Raw genomic sequence first — 16,038 nt, 5'->3', positions numbered from 1 at the left:
ATACTCAGCATATTGATCAAGTAAAGCCTAAATATGAAGGGGGGGGGGGCTTCAGCCCCCAAAGCCTCCCCCCTGGATCCGCCCCTGCAGCTGGCCTGGATAAGGTGTATACTGTCTTTCTCAGTTTTGCCCTCTGCATACTACAGCATTTGTAGTAGCTAGCAGGTTCATCTCGTTTCGTTCAGCTGATATTGATGGGCGCATGTACAGTCCAGCCTACATGTATGTTTTTCTATAGCATTTGTCCAGCACAAACACTGTATATGCATGTTCCACCAGCTATGAAATGTTTATCAGCACATAAGGTTTGGTGCATTGTAACTCGTGTCCCAACATTATATCTTTAATGTCCAGTTTACATGGTACACATACTTATAGTTTCACTCTCACATTATATATCCCATGCATGCAGATGTAACATGCAGTTACATATTATGTCACCTCATACAGCTATTAGTGCAAACATATAGTGTTTGGAATCAGGTATGCTGTGTTACACATGTAGCTAAGTATACTCCAATACATAAGTTACAAAGGCACAGCTCTATTTGATCAATTTTGATGAACAGCAAGACCTAGAAAAGTTATATCCACTTTCATCTTGCCTGGTGTAACCACATGTCTTCGTAGACACCATTCATGGTACCATACCCCTGATGAGCAACTATTGCACCTGACCTATGGAATCCACACACAAATACAAATTTGTTTGCATAACTAGACCTCACCATGTCAGTCATATCATCATCCAAACTAATCATTCCACAAGAATGACAATAGTAATCAAGTGATTCTAAATAAACAAACGTTATCTGTTAATAATCCATGTGCATGACACATCTTAACTCATCAGAATATACAACAGACTATGAAAAAATTCACTGATTCACTAAGAAATCCAACTATTCACCAAGAAGGTTAGAACAATATAGATATATACAAACGTGTATATGTTTACTTAATGGTACAATTGAGTACACAGAATGTGATGATGTATATTGAACTGTTTGCTGAAGCAATTTAATAGGTGAATAATTATAATAATTTTTGTGGCATAGTCTAACTTATTTCAATGCATTTCATTTTAAACAAAGGATAGTTGAGTTTCACTCAGTGGGTAGTCTGCACAAACAGAGTAAGTCAAATAGTCACAGTTAACTGAAACAGGTGCCATACTTCATGTATTCATCTGAACGTACCCCCAACAATAATTAGGCCACTACACTTTGTTTTCAGCCATGTTCAGCCAGTTACACAGCATTGCATGGGAATTAAGCTCCTCTGGAACCATTCCAGTCACTACAGTAACAGAAAATACAGATAACTTCTGTTACACGTGTAGGGAAGCCATTACGTGAAGCTATAGCTACCACAAATCAACATCTTCCACTGTCAGCAAAGATACATAAAAGAAGACTCAAGTAGGACCATGATGTTCGCATTATAAGTACTGCGGTATGCCAAATTAAGATACCAAGCAACGTTGAACAGTGAAGAAATCAGGGGGTCTGTTCCAGGTAGTTGTAAAGCGAAGTACCGTGTGAAAATACACACATAGCTAGGGGGTCTGGAGGCATGCCCCTACAGATTTCTTCTAAGATCACTTACTGACTGCTCTATTAGAACAAATGACTGTTCTATAAATCTTTTTCCCAAACTAATATATCAGAAAATTGATAGGCGGGCTCCATAAATTGATAGCACAAAGGTTTGGTCTCTTGCAAAAATATCAGCTAAAATCCAGCCTGATTTGTCCTTCACTACAGCTTGGCATTATTACAAACTTGGGAACTTGATTACCTGTTCAGTATTATATAATATTGCTATATAATTAACCACCCATCTCCACAATGTCCAGGTCTTATGACTAATGGCTATAAATTTTTGTGATGCTTGAGAATATGATAGCATACGTAATTCACTATACTTCCATACCTCTGTAAGTATTTTCTTGTAGTCTACATGTCCATTTTCAGTTGAATGCACATGCTCTATTACGCCATAAAAATTCTCAACTGTTGCAACTAAACGATGGTGGCCTAAGACAGTTTTGTCATTCTCATTCTGTAATTACAGAATTTTGTGAAGGGCAGGCACAAACAAAGCAGGTTTAGTTTCTTACCCTTTGCTTGGCAAGGCAAATATAGAACATCTTCCTGAAATTCACTGCATGAGCTCTGGGTTAACAAAACAAACCGGCTTCCAGTTTGTTTCAGCAATGAATATCACTTCTTTCCACTCCATTCAAAATGTCTGTTATCTTCTGCACCTTCTCCCGCTCCATTAAGTTACTGTAAATAATACCAAGGAAGATGCAGAATGGACATGATAATGGTGTATAAGATAGTTCAAGGCATAAGTGGATGTCCCTTTGAGAATTTCTTTGTCATCAATGTTATATCTACAAGAAACAATGGATGTAAACAGTATATAGTCATCTCAACACCAGGAAATGTTACAGTAGCTTTTCTCAAAGAGTGGTCAATGATTGGCCAGCCTCCCAAGACATGTATACAGTCATCCAATGTTTTTCTATTTAGAAAAAAAATTGGCAACGGTTTCGTCTTGACTTTCGGTAATAGGTTTATATTAGGAGTTGGTATATAAGACAATTGTCTTAACCATTAATATACAATGTACCAAAAATTATACCTATCACTGTTGAATATACTATACGCATTTAGATCAGAGTTGCTATCCAGTCAGAACTTATAATATATAGTGCTGACAATGGTTGACAATATGAAAGGTTATACCATATACAGTACATGCAAACATTACCTGCATGGCAAATAATAATGATGACTCAATATACTGTGTGTCAAAAGCATATTTGTGAATATTATATAATAATAATATATATATGTGTACACTAGGCTGTTTTGTATGACAATTAGTTGATAGCTGCACAAGTGGTTGAGTCACCGTAACTCAACCCATAACAACAAGTCACATGTTTCCTTTGTGTGGCTACATGGGAAGATTAAATTTTCAAGTTGGGGTTGCTCTTACGTACAGGTTTCAGTTAATCTGTTTCTGTAGTTCCTAATCCATAAAAGTATAATAACTGGATGTACTAGGACACAGTAGCATACAAACATTAATACTTAATGATAAGTTGCATACTGCATTCACAATGCCCTACTGCTTTATAAGTATAGCATATATATACCTATCATGCAAATTATATAATATAACCGCACTAGTTGTGGATGCATAATGAGCACATTATTAACAGTAACTACCTACAACACTTAAAACATGTACAATGTGAGTAGGTAATATTACACCAGATCTAATGTACTACATTTAGCAGCTTACAATTACTACTAGCTATATGAAATATGGTAGCTGTAACAGCTACTACCTACATCAAGACACACGGTAGTGTGTCGTGCGGCCCAAGAAGCCGGCGCGTAACACCCGTGAGTATATTGACAGGAAGAAAGAAAACGCAATTTTCGCACCTCCGTAGCTCTGTGCTTCCTTGATGAAACAAGACGATTTTTGCTGTGGATATGCCCCCCAACTGCAGCACTCTACATTCCAAATTTGAGCGAAATCGCTTCGCGCGTTCCCGAGATATGCGACTTCAAAAATTGGCTAAGTTTCTTCGTTTTTTTTTTCTTCTTCTTCTTCTTCTTCTTCTTCTTATTTTTCTTTTTCTTGTCGCACACTTACAAAAACTGCTATAAAACTCGAACGCGTTATCCGATTGCCTTGAAATTTGGCACACAGAAGGGGGGTATAAAGGCGCATCTCGGTACCAACTTTGGCTGGAATACCATAAACAGACAAAGAGTTATGAGCGATTATGCACGAAAAATAACACCAATATGTTGTCACGCCTACAGGGTAAACCGCGTATGGGAAGAAGCTGAAAATCGGTGGGTGAATAGGTTAACTATTGAACCTCAAACCTTTTGTGGTTTGAAAGAAATCGAGCTAAAAACCAGGAAGATACAGCGAAAAAATCAACAGTGTGTAACAATTACGCAATCGAGATTAGCTAATTTTTAATATTTTATTATTATTATTATTATTATGCTTGCCACGCCTACCAGGTAAACCGCTCGGGGTAATGCTTTCAAAATCGCTGTACAGATGGAGTTATCATCTTAGAAAGGCTCTTCAATGGTGTAGAAGAATCAGACTTAAAGCCACGGAGTTATAACACGAAATCCAACTTGGTGTAGCAAGTGCGAGATCGAGATACTCTAATAGAGCAGTCATCCTAATAGAGCAGTCATCCTGAACAGAATTCAAGAGATCAGTTAGAAATAAGTAACCTGTATAGAGATCAGCTACAAACAAATCACCCTGTAGAGAGTTCAGCTACAAACAATTCACCCTGTTAAAACATCAGTTAGAAGAAGATTTCTTGTAGAGAGTTCAGATACAAACAAATCACCCTGTTGAAAGATCAGCTGGAAGATGTCACCTTGTAGATACTTCAGTTACAAAGAAACCACCATGTAGAGAATTCAGCTACAAACTAGTGACCCTGTAGATACATCAGCTAGAAGAAGTTACCTTGTAGAGAGTTCAGCTACAAAGAAACCATTCTGTAAAGAGCTCAGCTGCAAACAAATCACCTATACAGAATTCAGCTACAAACAAATCACCCTGTAGAGAGATCAGCTAGAAGAAGTTACCTTGTAGATAGTTCAGCTACAAACAAATCATCCTGTAGAGAGATCAGCTAGAAGAAGTTACCTTGTAGATAGTTCAGCTACAAACAATTCACCCTGTACAGAGCTCAGTTAAAAGAGGTTTCCTTGTAGAAAGTTCAGCTACAAACAAATCACCCTGTAGAGAGATAAGTAAGAAGAAGTTACCTTGTAGATCGTTCTGCTACAAACAATTCACCCTGTAAAGAGATCAGCTAGAAGAAGTTACCTTGTAGAGAGTTCAGCTACAAAGAAACCATCATGTAGAGAATTCAGCCGCAAACAAATCATGTATAGAGAGTTCAGCTACAAACAAATCTCCCTGTAGAGAGATCAGCTAGAAGAAGTTTCCTTGTAGAGAGTTCTGCTACAAACAAATCACCCTGTAGAAAGATCAGCTAGAAGAAATCACCTCGTAGAGAGTTCAGCTTCAAAGAAACAATCATGTGAGAGTTCAGGTATAAACAAATTGTCCTGTAGAGAGATCAGCTAGAAGAAGTTACCTTGTAGAGAGTTCAGCTACAAAGAAACCATCATGTAGATAGTTCAGGTACAAACAAATCACCCTGTAGAAAGATCAGGTATAGAAGAAATCACCTTGTAGAGAGTTCAGCTACAAAGAATCTATCGTGTAGAGAGTTTAACTACAAACAAATCACCCTGTAGAAAGATCAGCTATAGAAGAAATCACCTTGTAGAGAGTTCAGCTACAAAGAAACCATCATGTAGAGAGTTCAGCTACAAACAAATCGGCCTGTAGAGAGATCAGCTAGAAGAAATTACCTTGTAGAGAGTTCAGCTACAAAGAAACAATCATGTAGAGAGTTCAGCTGCAAACAAATCACCTGTAGAGAGTTCAGCTAGAAACAAGTCACCCTGTAGAGAGATCAGCTAGAAACAAGTCACCTTGTAGAGAGTTCAGCTAGAAGAAGTAACATTGTAGAGCTACAAAGAAGCTACCATGTAGAGTTCAGCTGCAAACAAATCACCCTGTAGAGAACTCAGCTACAAACAAATCGCCCTGTAGAAAGATTAGCTAGAAGAAGTTACCTTATAGGGAGTTCAGCTATGAACAGATCACCCTGTAGAGAGTTCAGCTACAAACAAATCACCCTGTAGAGAGTTAAGTTACAAAGAAACCACCATGTAGAGAGTTCAGCTGCAAAAAAAATCAATCACTCTGTAGAGAGTTCAGCTAGAAGAAGTCACCTTGTAGAGAGTTAAGCTGCAAATAAATCACCCTGTAGAGAATTCAGCTACAAACAAATCACCCTGTAGAAAGATCAGCTAGAAGAAGTTACCTTGTAGAGAGTTCAGCTACAAAGAAACCACCATGTAGAGAGTTCAGCTGCAAACAAATCACCTGTAGAGAGTTCAGCTAGAAACAAGTCACCCTGTAGAGAGATCAGCTAAAAACAAGTCACCCTGTAGAGAGTTCAGCTAGAAGAAGTCACATTGTAGAGAGTTCAGCTACAAAGAAACTACCACGTAGAGAATCCAGCTGCAAACAAATCATCCTGTAGAGAGTTCAGCTAGAAGAAGTCACCTTTTAGAGAGTTCAGCTACAAAGCAACCACCATGTAAAGAGTTCAGCTGCAAAAAACTCAATCACCTTGTAGAAAGATCGGCTAGAAGAAGTTACCTTGTAGAGAGTTCAGCTACAAAGAAACCACCATGTAGAGAGTTCAGCTGCAAACAAATCACCTGTAGAGAGTTCAGCTAGAAACAAGTCACCCTGTAGAGAGTTCAGCTAGAAGAAGTCACATTGTAGAGAGTTCAGCTACAATGAAACTCCCATGTAGAGAGTTCAGCTGCAAACAAATCACCCTGTAGAGAACTCAGCTACAAACAAATATGCAGTGAAAAAGATCAGCTAGAAGAAGTTACCTTGTAGAGAGTTCAGCTACAACGAAACCACCATGTAGAGAGTTCAGCTACAAACAAATCACCTGTAGAGAGTTCAGCTAGAAACAAGTCACCCTGTAGAGAGATCAGCTAGAAACAAGTCACCTTGTAGAGAGTTCAGCTAGAAGAAGTCACATTGTAGAGAGTTCAGCTACAAAGAAACCACCATTTAGAGAGTTCAGCTGCAAACAAATCACCCAGTAGAAAGTTCAGCTATGAACAGATCACCCTGTTGAGAGTTCAGTTAGAAACAAGGAATCCTGTAGAGAGATCACCTAGAAGTATCGCCTTGTAGAGTTCAGCTACAAACAAATCACCTGTAGAGAGTTCAGCTACAAACAAATCACCCTGTAGAGAGATCAGCTAGAAGAAGTTACCTTGTAGGGATTTCAGCTACAAACAAATCACCCTGTAGAGAGTTCAGCTACAAAGAAACTATTCTGTAAAGAGCTCAGCTGCAAACAAATCACTTGTACAGAATTCAGCTACAAACAAATCGCCCTGTAGAGAGATCAGCTAGAAGAAATTACCTTGTAGATAGTTCAGCTACAAACAAATCACCCTGTAGAAAGATCAGTTAGAAGAAGTTACCTTGGAGAAAGTTCAGCTACAAAGAAACCATTTTGTAAAGAGCTCAGCTGCAAACAAATCACCTGTACAGAATTCAACTACGAACAAATCACCCTGTAGAGATCAGCTATAAGAAGTTACCTTGTAGATAGTTCAGCTACAAACAAATCTCCCTGTAGAGAGATCAGCTAGAAGAAATTACCTTGTAGAGAGTTCAGCTACAAAGACACCACCATGTAGAGAGTTCAGCTGCAAAGAAATCACCCTGTAGAAAATTCTGCCAGAAACAAATTGCCCTGTAGAAAGATCAGTTAGAAGAAGTTACCTTTTAGAGAGTTCAGCTACAAAGAAACCATTCTGTAAAGAGCTCAGCTGCAAACAAATCACCTATACAAAATTCAGCTACAAACACATCACCCTGTAGAGAGATCAGCTAGAAGAAGTTACCTTGTAGATCGTTCAGCTACAAACAATTCACCCTGTAGAGAGAGCAATTAGAAGAAGTCACCTTGTAGAGTGTTCAGTTACAAAGAAACCACCATGGAGATTTCTGTAATCAATATATGTGACCGGATTTGCGAAAAGGGGTCTTCCACACACATCCAATTCCGTAAATGTTGGAGACCATAACTCAGTGTTCAAGTAACATATTAACCTGAACATTTCACCATGTATTCAGCTATAGTGGTGCTCACCACTGCCCAAATATCAAGGCAATAGCTCTTTCCAATCTGAAGTTATCAATTGTCAAAGTTGGCAAATTGGACCCCTTTTCGCAAATCCGGTCACATATGTATTATACAGTATATATAATTTGTACATTTACTGATAAAATATTTAAAGTACATCTACTTCATCTTTTCTTCTTCCTGTAGTAAAGAAAAAAACATAGGTTAAAAAAGTCCCAAAGCTGGCCATAGGCCGGCTTTGGGGTATACAAATACAAAAAGAAATGAAATCTAATCCAAAACAGCCAAGCTGTAAAAAAAGTGTGCGGCCCTCAGAAAGGCTATGGTGAAAAAAGATGTGAAATCCAAGGTGGCGGCCAAGAAATGGCTGTGATGGTAGGTTAGTGGTAAAAATTTTAATAACGACAATTCAGGTGAATTTTTGTGAAGCGGCACAAAAATTCACCTGAATTGTCATTATTAAAATTTTTACCACTAACCTACCATCACAGCCATTTCTTGGCCGCCACCTTGGATTTCACATCTTTTTTCACCATAGCCTTTCTGAGGGCCGCACACTTTTTTTACAGCTTGGCTGTTTTGGATTAGATATTATAATCAGTGGAATTTCTACACCTGTCCACAAATGTTGTTCCAGATTCATTGCACTAATATAAAGATGATGCCAAAATGTTTTCCTATCTTTGATGAATGTGCAGCCACATAATTAATTTTGATAGCAAAAAAAGCTGGAATACTTAATTAGCAGCTAGCAATATAAAGTTTCCTTGCTTAACTAGTGGTGCATTAGTGTCTGTCTAAAGTTTGCTATATGAGCTATGGAAAATAGAAAGGGACCTTAGCATGAAAATACCTTCCTTATTACATTTTCATAAACATATAAACCTTAAACTTGAAGCCAAGGACAGCCTCTGTTTATGCTTCTATTGTAAATTATTAGTTTATAGCTACCTTATAGAGGAAGACTATGGAATGATGGAAACATGGTAACCTAATAGCCTATACAGTGTACCTGCACACTTGAGTGGTAACAGAAAGTACCCACCAATATTAATATTAAGACTAAATAGATACAAAGACAGGATATACCAGAATTGTGTAAGCAGTATAGTATAGCATCACTATAGTGTGATGATGCAGCAGCTTTGTTCATGCTGAAATGTAACATGCCACTTTACAAATTAAGATAATAGTTATGGTTCCTGACACAATGGGCGTGCAGTTTTGCTTGACAGCAGGTTCTGGTGTCACTTGGGGAAGAGCACAATAATCCATGTTTATAAATATTGCCATAGTAACATTATGAGAACATCTTGATACATGCTACATATGTAGCCTTATTCTATAAACTCTAGTACAGTAAGTGAAGGACAATGTCAGTATGTAACTCAAATGTCTCATACAAGCCTCAAGGCCACTTAAAGTGTTAAGTTTATTGGAAACACAATACACATGCATGGATTTTGCATGCAAGCTTTTCTCAATATTGTGACCTTTCCTGTACTTGTTGTTTTTTATGATGATATGCTTGGATGTGAGGCCTCGTCATTGAGATGTTTATAGCATCTGACTGACAAGCTGCCTTGGAGTTGATCAATATGCAGAATTGCTATCATGTATTTGAATGAAACTCGTCTTTGCAGTCCTTTGTGCCATCATCATTGCTTACCATAGTGAGGAGAAATAGAACTGGTCTTTCTATATACAGTATCACTATAGTTTCAACAATTTGATTCTTTTTATTGTTTTATATTGTAATCTCATTAAGTAAAGTAATTTTATTGATCATTATTATATTACTGAAATGTATTGCAATTGTGTCTTACAGCAAACAAAAAATATAGCCTACCTTGGTGTATGTATAGAATAATGACAAAAAAACTCATTGATCCTAGTCCATGGTTATCAAAACTAGTACTTCTCTAAAAGTTTATCAGTTCTTATGAAGATCCACCTTGATATAGTTGATGGTGTATCATTCACTGCCACCCTCCCTGTGTACTTCAATTGGAGAAATCAAGCCACTATTAATAGCAGTGTAGCATGATCCCCAACATCGATGTGGCTTAATATTTATGACAAATTAAATTCTTCTGGTAGAATGGTCGAAGTGTGGGTAACACCAGGAATTGTTCTGCTTGATGTAAACATACCTCCCATTGTTACGTGTATTCCTTGGCAACAATCTCGAACTCCTTGCTCTCTCATTTCAAATCCTATTCCATCCTCTCCATCGGATAGAAAGAATTTTGGTCACTGTCTACATTTCTCACTGTATTCTCTAATTCTATAGTGATGACTGCCACAATGTCAGCATTATTCTCTGACACATTGGCTGGTACAAGTAGTAACTTGAAAAGATGACCATTTGTACCAGCAGTAGTGTAGGTCAGTGCGGTTGTTGTAATTGAATCAGAAGTGACAGTTAAATTCTGCTCCAGCATGTATATCATTTGGAGTATACAGCCTGAAGAAGGGTATGTATGATGTCTTTGTTTGACCGGTCCTGATCAGCTGGAAAAATGATTTTGTGTAAATAACCTACATGAGTATATATATATTAGAATGATGATGTCAGTCTTACCTCTGACTGCATGAGCTTGAAGCAAAGAGCTAACTAATAGTAGTACAATCAAACATATTATTTTTTTAAATAGTTATAAAATCCATGAAAATGTGTAGATTTTAAAGCTCAAAATTTGACAGCAGCTGGGGGCTGGGACCCCGGACTTCTACATCTACACATGTGACTCACTACACCCCTGAAATCTGGAAAATACCTTAAAGAATCCTTGACATACCCTTCATTATTGAAGTGTAAGCACCCGAAACATTTTAAACTATCCGATACACTTCTGTAATTAGTTAGAAATTACTCTTTTGGATCATTGTACATACTTTTGAAATGTTTAATAGGTGGTTTTACCTTGGGCATTTAAAATCCACCGGTGGTTGGCCCTTGATGATGTATAATTTTACTACTAAAGGCAAAGCCAAATTTATGTTTTACTATTCTTGATGTGCATAATAATGGTAATATCACTGGTACATAAATTGCTTGGTAATAAAAATTATTTATTAATAGAAAGACATGTACAGTATCAGCCACAGACTGTTAAGCTGTTCCTTGTTCAAACATTCAACAATATGTCCTGGCTGAACACCTATAGGCTAGGGTATAAAAGTAAAAGTTTTCTCTCTAGCTTTAGTGCTTATTTGTGCCTTAGTGACAATCATGTACGTGTTATAGTACATATTACAGGAAAGAAGTCTATGCAGTTAGCTATGCATTCATTGTAGCTGTAGTAGCAAAATGTTGCAGTGAATCTGACAAGTCTTTTCATTCCTTAGTAGGTTTTCACACACTTACAACATACAAACCCTAACATGAAGGATATTCCGGTAATTTCTGTTGATCCTGCTAGTTTAAATTAATTAATTATTAAAGCTTATACAGAGAAACACTAGTACTTTAGAATGATGGAAACCCTGTTCACCCTAAAAACCACCTACATAGCTATGTAGCTACTTTAAATGGAGCAGCAACAGAAAAACACCTAGATACAAAGACCAGATAAATTGAAACTTGTGTAAACAGTACAAAATCATTAAAATGCATTGCTAGATGAGTAAATGTTCCCCTGTTTTTTTTGTTGCTGTTTTTTATGCTGTGAAACTGAAACTCATTACAATGTGTACACATGATATGCATATATTCATCAAAGCAAGAAACACAATGAAGACTCAGTGTTGTGGATCCTGCCACTTTCATATATACATGTCTAAAAATTTGTATAGAGCATTGCAAATCACTACAATACACATTATAGAGAATGACTACAGTGAATAGAATTTTGGAATTACACATCAGCAGCAAAGTCCATATATGTTTAATGGTCATCCACGTATACAGATATGCATATTTGTGCTTGCATATATATCATATGCACATGTATGTGATTTCAAGCTGTTTGGGTCTCAAGATGCCACTTGGACTTGTCTGCATTCAATAATCAAGTTCACACTCTCTACCATTTATGCAGGCTTGTGGCCTATACTTGCAGGTTTCTTGTGAGATATATACAGTTTACATTTTTTCTTTAAAACATTTTGTAATGGGAACCTACTCCACACAGGTTAGACAGGCAAGTGTATTAAATGGTTTGTTGAGTTTGTAAGCAAAAAGGAAGGAGTTAAAGTGTTGAAGATTATGTTACTTATGTATTCAATGATTTATTTAACCATATAAGTCATTTGGTTACCAGAGATAGTAGCATTGCAGTTGAGAGAGTACACTAGTGTACTATACTGACTGCTCTACCTCCCCTCTAAAATAGATTCATACTACAGTATGTATATAGGGCTAAAAGCAATGATACGGTTTGTGTATTGCATATATATATAACATTATAGTATTTATTACATATGTATGTGCTTGATAGTCAATCCAAACTGCCTGGACGAGATGAGTTTCACCATTTGGCACAGTCATCATGTACAGGCTGTATATATGGTTATGTAAGAACACATTAGCATGTAAACTGAAGATGATTGTGGCATGTTTTATATTATAATGTATATATGAGAAGTATTTTAATGTAGTATAGCTTAGCATGTAATTAGCTGTGCACATCTAATGCTAGATCAGTTTATTAGCTTTAATAACTGCATTTGTGGCTTGTTCCTTTGTAATATACAAACTTCATTGCAGGGACATACCCATACAGGTGCTAATGCACAAGACTATTTACAAACTGTTATTAACAGCTATGTGTAATAAGAATCATGCAAACAATGGATCGTGTTGACACTTATGTGTAGTTTCAAAGTATCTCTTGGTACATAAACTGACTTCAAATTCAGGACACAATCAAGGCATGCCATAGCTAGTTCTAAGGTATCCATTCCACAGTACAGTGTACTATAGCATCTGGTAACTGGTGAGTTAATTTGTTATGTTCAACAGCAATACAGTACGTATATTATAGTGTATATTGGGTAAATATACAGCTGAAAAGTTTGTACTAGAATAATCCATACTATACATATGCATGTATGCAATTTGGTCCATGTTGATTTTAACTTGAATGAATAAAATAATCCTTATAATTGACGAACTCAATACAGTAAAATGGCATTTATTTCATGCTACGAGTACAGTATATGTGACATGTTTGTAGGGTTATTCTTATTATGCCATGTAGCACCATGCATTCTAACACCTCTCCAAGCTCCTTTTTCTTGTAATGCATGCGCAATGTTATTCTCCAATTATTGCCAACCCTTCTCATGTGTGTGCCTGCCTAATCTTCCCCCTAGTCTGGCGGAGCTTCGGGTTAGTCACTATCATAATACACTCATGCATGCTTGACTGCAACATTAACCTAGTTTAACTAGTTAAACTCCATGTAACATGTCAATTAATTATATTATTACTCCATGCAAGTGTTGTCATTTTTTCATATTCCCAGCACTCAGATACTCCGGATGATATCATCACACATGTTCATTTAATTGTCAAGTATTACATTGTCATTACCACCCTCAGGTTGGCTGTTTCTGATTAGATAATTTTTACCGGTAACTTTAGCTAATAGTACTATAGCTTCTTATGCAGTACCCCTTGAGTGCAGTGTTTTCATTATTAGCCTTTGTCAAAGCAGTATTTTAAGGATTTGTAACTAAAAGTTCCGCTCTCATTGATAATATGATTTTCTCATATACCATATATTGCAAAGGACACATTTGGCTTGGGAGGTGGCATGACTTGACAACTTGTACAGTTACCAACTAACTGTTAGCTATACTGTCTAAGGGTAAGGGTTTGATGTAGTCCATCGAAGCAACTGATACATAATTCAGTGTCAAACAACATGGAACAAAATGTCATGATTAGTCCTCATACAAAGAATTAGTTTCTGTAATGGAGAAATTGTTAACCCACAACTAAATCATGATCACACGTCCCAATAATTTTTAAGACTTTTGATTGGTTTCATTGTTTGTTATTCCTAGCTCTAGGGCAGATCTAAGGGTATTTCTGAGGTTATGTAAAACAACTGTCTTTTGAATCATGCATCCCACTACTCTAGTAGAGCAATAATTACCAGAACATTTGGTTGCCATTATGGTATACTATTACAATATTCACTACATTCAAGCAATTGAAGTCATTTGAATCTGCAAAAATTGGTTGGTACAACTGGCAGTATTTGCAGGAAACTCACTAAAAATAGCAGCAAACTCAATGCTTTATTCATGATGAAGTATTTCTTCATCCTAACTGTGAGAAGATAAGGATGAGGTTGACATACTTCCACTGATCTACAGTAGATTGCTTGTTGATCACATGTGGACATCTTCACTTTTATTTGCAAAATCGTTTTGGAATTCATCTTCATTCACCAATATGTACATGCTAAATTGTATAGGGATTTGGCTTTTCTTATAGATTGTGGGAATAGCTGCATTATATAGCTAGCTAGTACTATAGGTGACCGAATTTGTGAAAAGGTGTCTTCCACATGTATCCAATTTTATGAACTTGAAGGACCGTAACTTAAATTTCAGTAAACAGTCATGTATACAAGCTTAAAATTTCTCCACCATTTTAAACTATATTTTTGCTCACTGCTGACTAAATTTCATGTTGTTAGCATTTTCCAACCTGAAGTTATGAATCATCAAAGTTAATAAATTGGATGTGTGTGGAAGACCCCCTTTCACAAATTTGGTCACAGTATGATCTTCCATGTCTCTACTGAACATATAATGAGCTGTGATCTAATCTTACAATGTCTTTAGGGTCCACCCCCAGACCTTTCTGAAATACACTCCATATAGATATTATTTTGCAGTTCCTCTTACACTTTATATTTGTATTTAGCTTACAATATCACTGTAATTTTTCTACAGTATGTAGAGGTTTGCTATTAGTATGCTTCACGTGATAAAAGTTGCATTCAGGGGAGTTGGAAACCAGTTACTGAAGCGTCTGAAACCACCCATGAGCTTGGGTATGAAGATTCAGGATGTTCATCATCCTGTTTACAACACAATGTGGAGTATAAAAGACAGAGTTACATCTAGTAGACTCACACAGCATTTCTTAGTGATTCAAGAGAAACAATGAAGATGATGATAGTGACCATGCTAATAGTGTGCTCTTTCCTTCAAGCTCAGTCTGAGGTAAGGAGCCAACCTGATGCATAGAGTTATGTAGATAAATATATACTCTTCCTTTCAGCTGATAAGGACTAGTGAAACAAAGATTTCATACATACCCTTCTTCAGGCTGTACACTCCAAATGATATACGTGCCGAAGCAGATTTCACTGTCACTCCTGATTCAGTTACAAAAACAGAACTCCGTTACACTACTGCTGGTACAACGAATGGTCGCCTTTTCAAGTTACCACTTGTACCAGCCAATATCCTGCAAAGTAGTGCTGATGTTGTGGCAGTCATTACTATAGGATTAGAAAGTGGAGTGAGGAATCGAGACAGTGACCCAAAGTTCTTTCTATCTGATGGACGTAGAGGAATAGGATTTGAAATGAGAGAGGAAGGAGTTCGAGATCGTTGTCGTGGAATACAGGCAACAATGGGAGACACCTTCACATCAAGCCGCACATTTTCTGGTGTTACTCACACTTCAACCATTCTACCAGAGGAATTTGTCATAAGTATTAAGCCAAGTCGACGTTGGGGATCATGCTTCACTGCTATTGATAGTGGTTTGATTTCTCCAATTGGGTACACCAGCTCTATCTCACCTTGTCAAGGTCTGTGGCTTGAAGTATACAGGGAGAATACCAACGAGCAATACACCATCAACTATATCAAAGTGGATATTCATGAGAGCTTATGAACTTTACCAGTGATAGACTGATAACCATGCACTAGGCTTAAAGATTATTTTGTTTTTGTTATCATTACATGCACACACACTAGGCTATTTTGTTTCTGTACTTTATTTGCAAACAAAAATTGATTGAATTTCATTGGTTTGATTCTTAACTACTGTACGGTAAAACAACAACCACATAATCTACCCATGTACAGTGAAATACTGGAACATCATCAGCTGTACAAATATCCACACACATGGCATTGTATAGTGTATAGAGTACTGTACATTGTCATATGCACACAGACAGCCACACACACACTATACCGTATAGCCAAAATATTTCGAGGAGGAA

General features: G+C 37.0%; 1 protein-coding gene and 1 long non-coding RNA gene across 2 annotated transcripts; one reads left to right on the top strand and one right to left on the bottom strand.

Annotated features, from left to right (window-relative positions):
- Positions 1 to 440: 440 nt before the first annotated feature.
- Positions 441 to 1,997, bottom strand: LOC136267825 (uncharacterized). The gene is made up of 3 exons (XR_010706791.1): positions 1,936 to 1,997; positions 729 to 793; positions 441 to 678 (listed from the first exon to the last, which is right to left on the bottom strand). It is a non-coding gene; the product is annotated as an uncharacterized lncRNA (long non-coding RNA).
- A 12,965-nt stretch (positions 1,998 to 14,962) lies between these two features.
- On the top strand, positions 14,963 to 15,772 carry LOC136265573 (uncharacterized). Its single transcript, XM_066060443.1, has 2 exons — positions 14,963 to 15,022; positions 15,081 to 15,772. The coding sequence occupies exons 1-2, from the start codon at positions 14,963 to 14,965 to the stop codon at positions 15,702 to 15,704; spliced, it is 684 nt and encodes a 227-aa protein (XP_065916515.1). The 3' UTR covers positions 15,705 to 15,772.
- Positions 15,773 to 16,038: the final 266 nt, after the last annotated feature.

This window comes from Dysidea avara, chromosome 9 (genome assembly GCF_963678975.1).
Source record: "Dysidea avara chromosome 9, odDysAvar1.4, whole genome shotgun sequence".
Taxonomy (NCBI): Eukaryota; Metazoa; Porifera; class Demospongiae; order Dictyoceratida; family Dysideidae; genus Dysidea; species Dysidea avara.
Note: the sequence above shows the minus strand (reverse complement) of the source record. Positions and strands in the feature narration are given on the sequence as shown.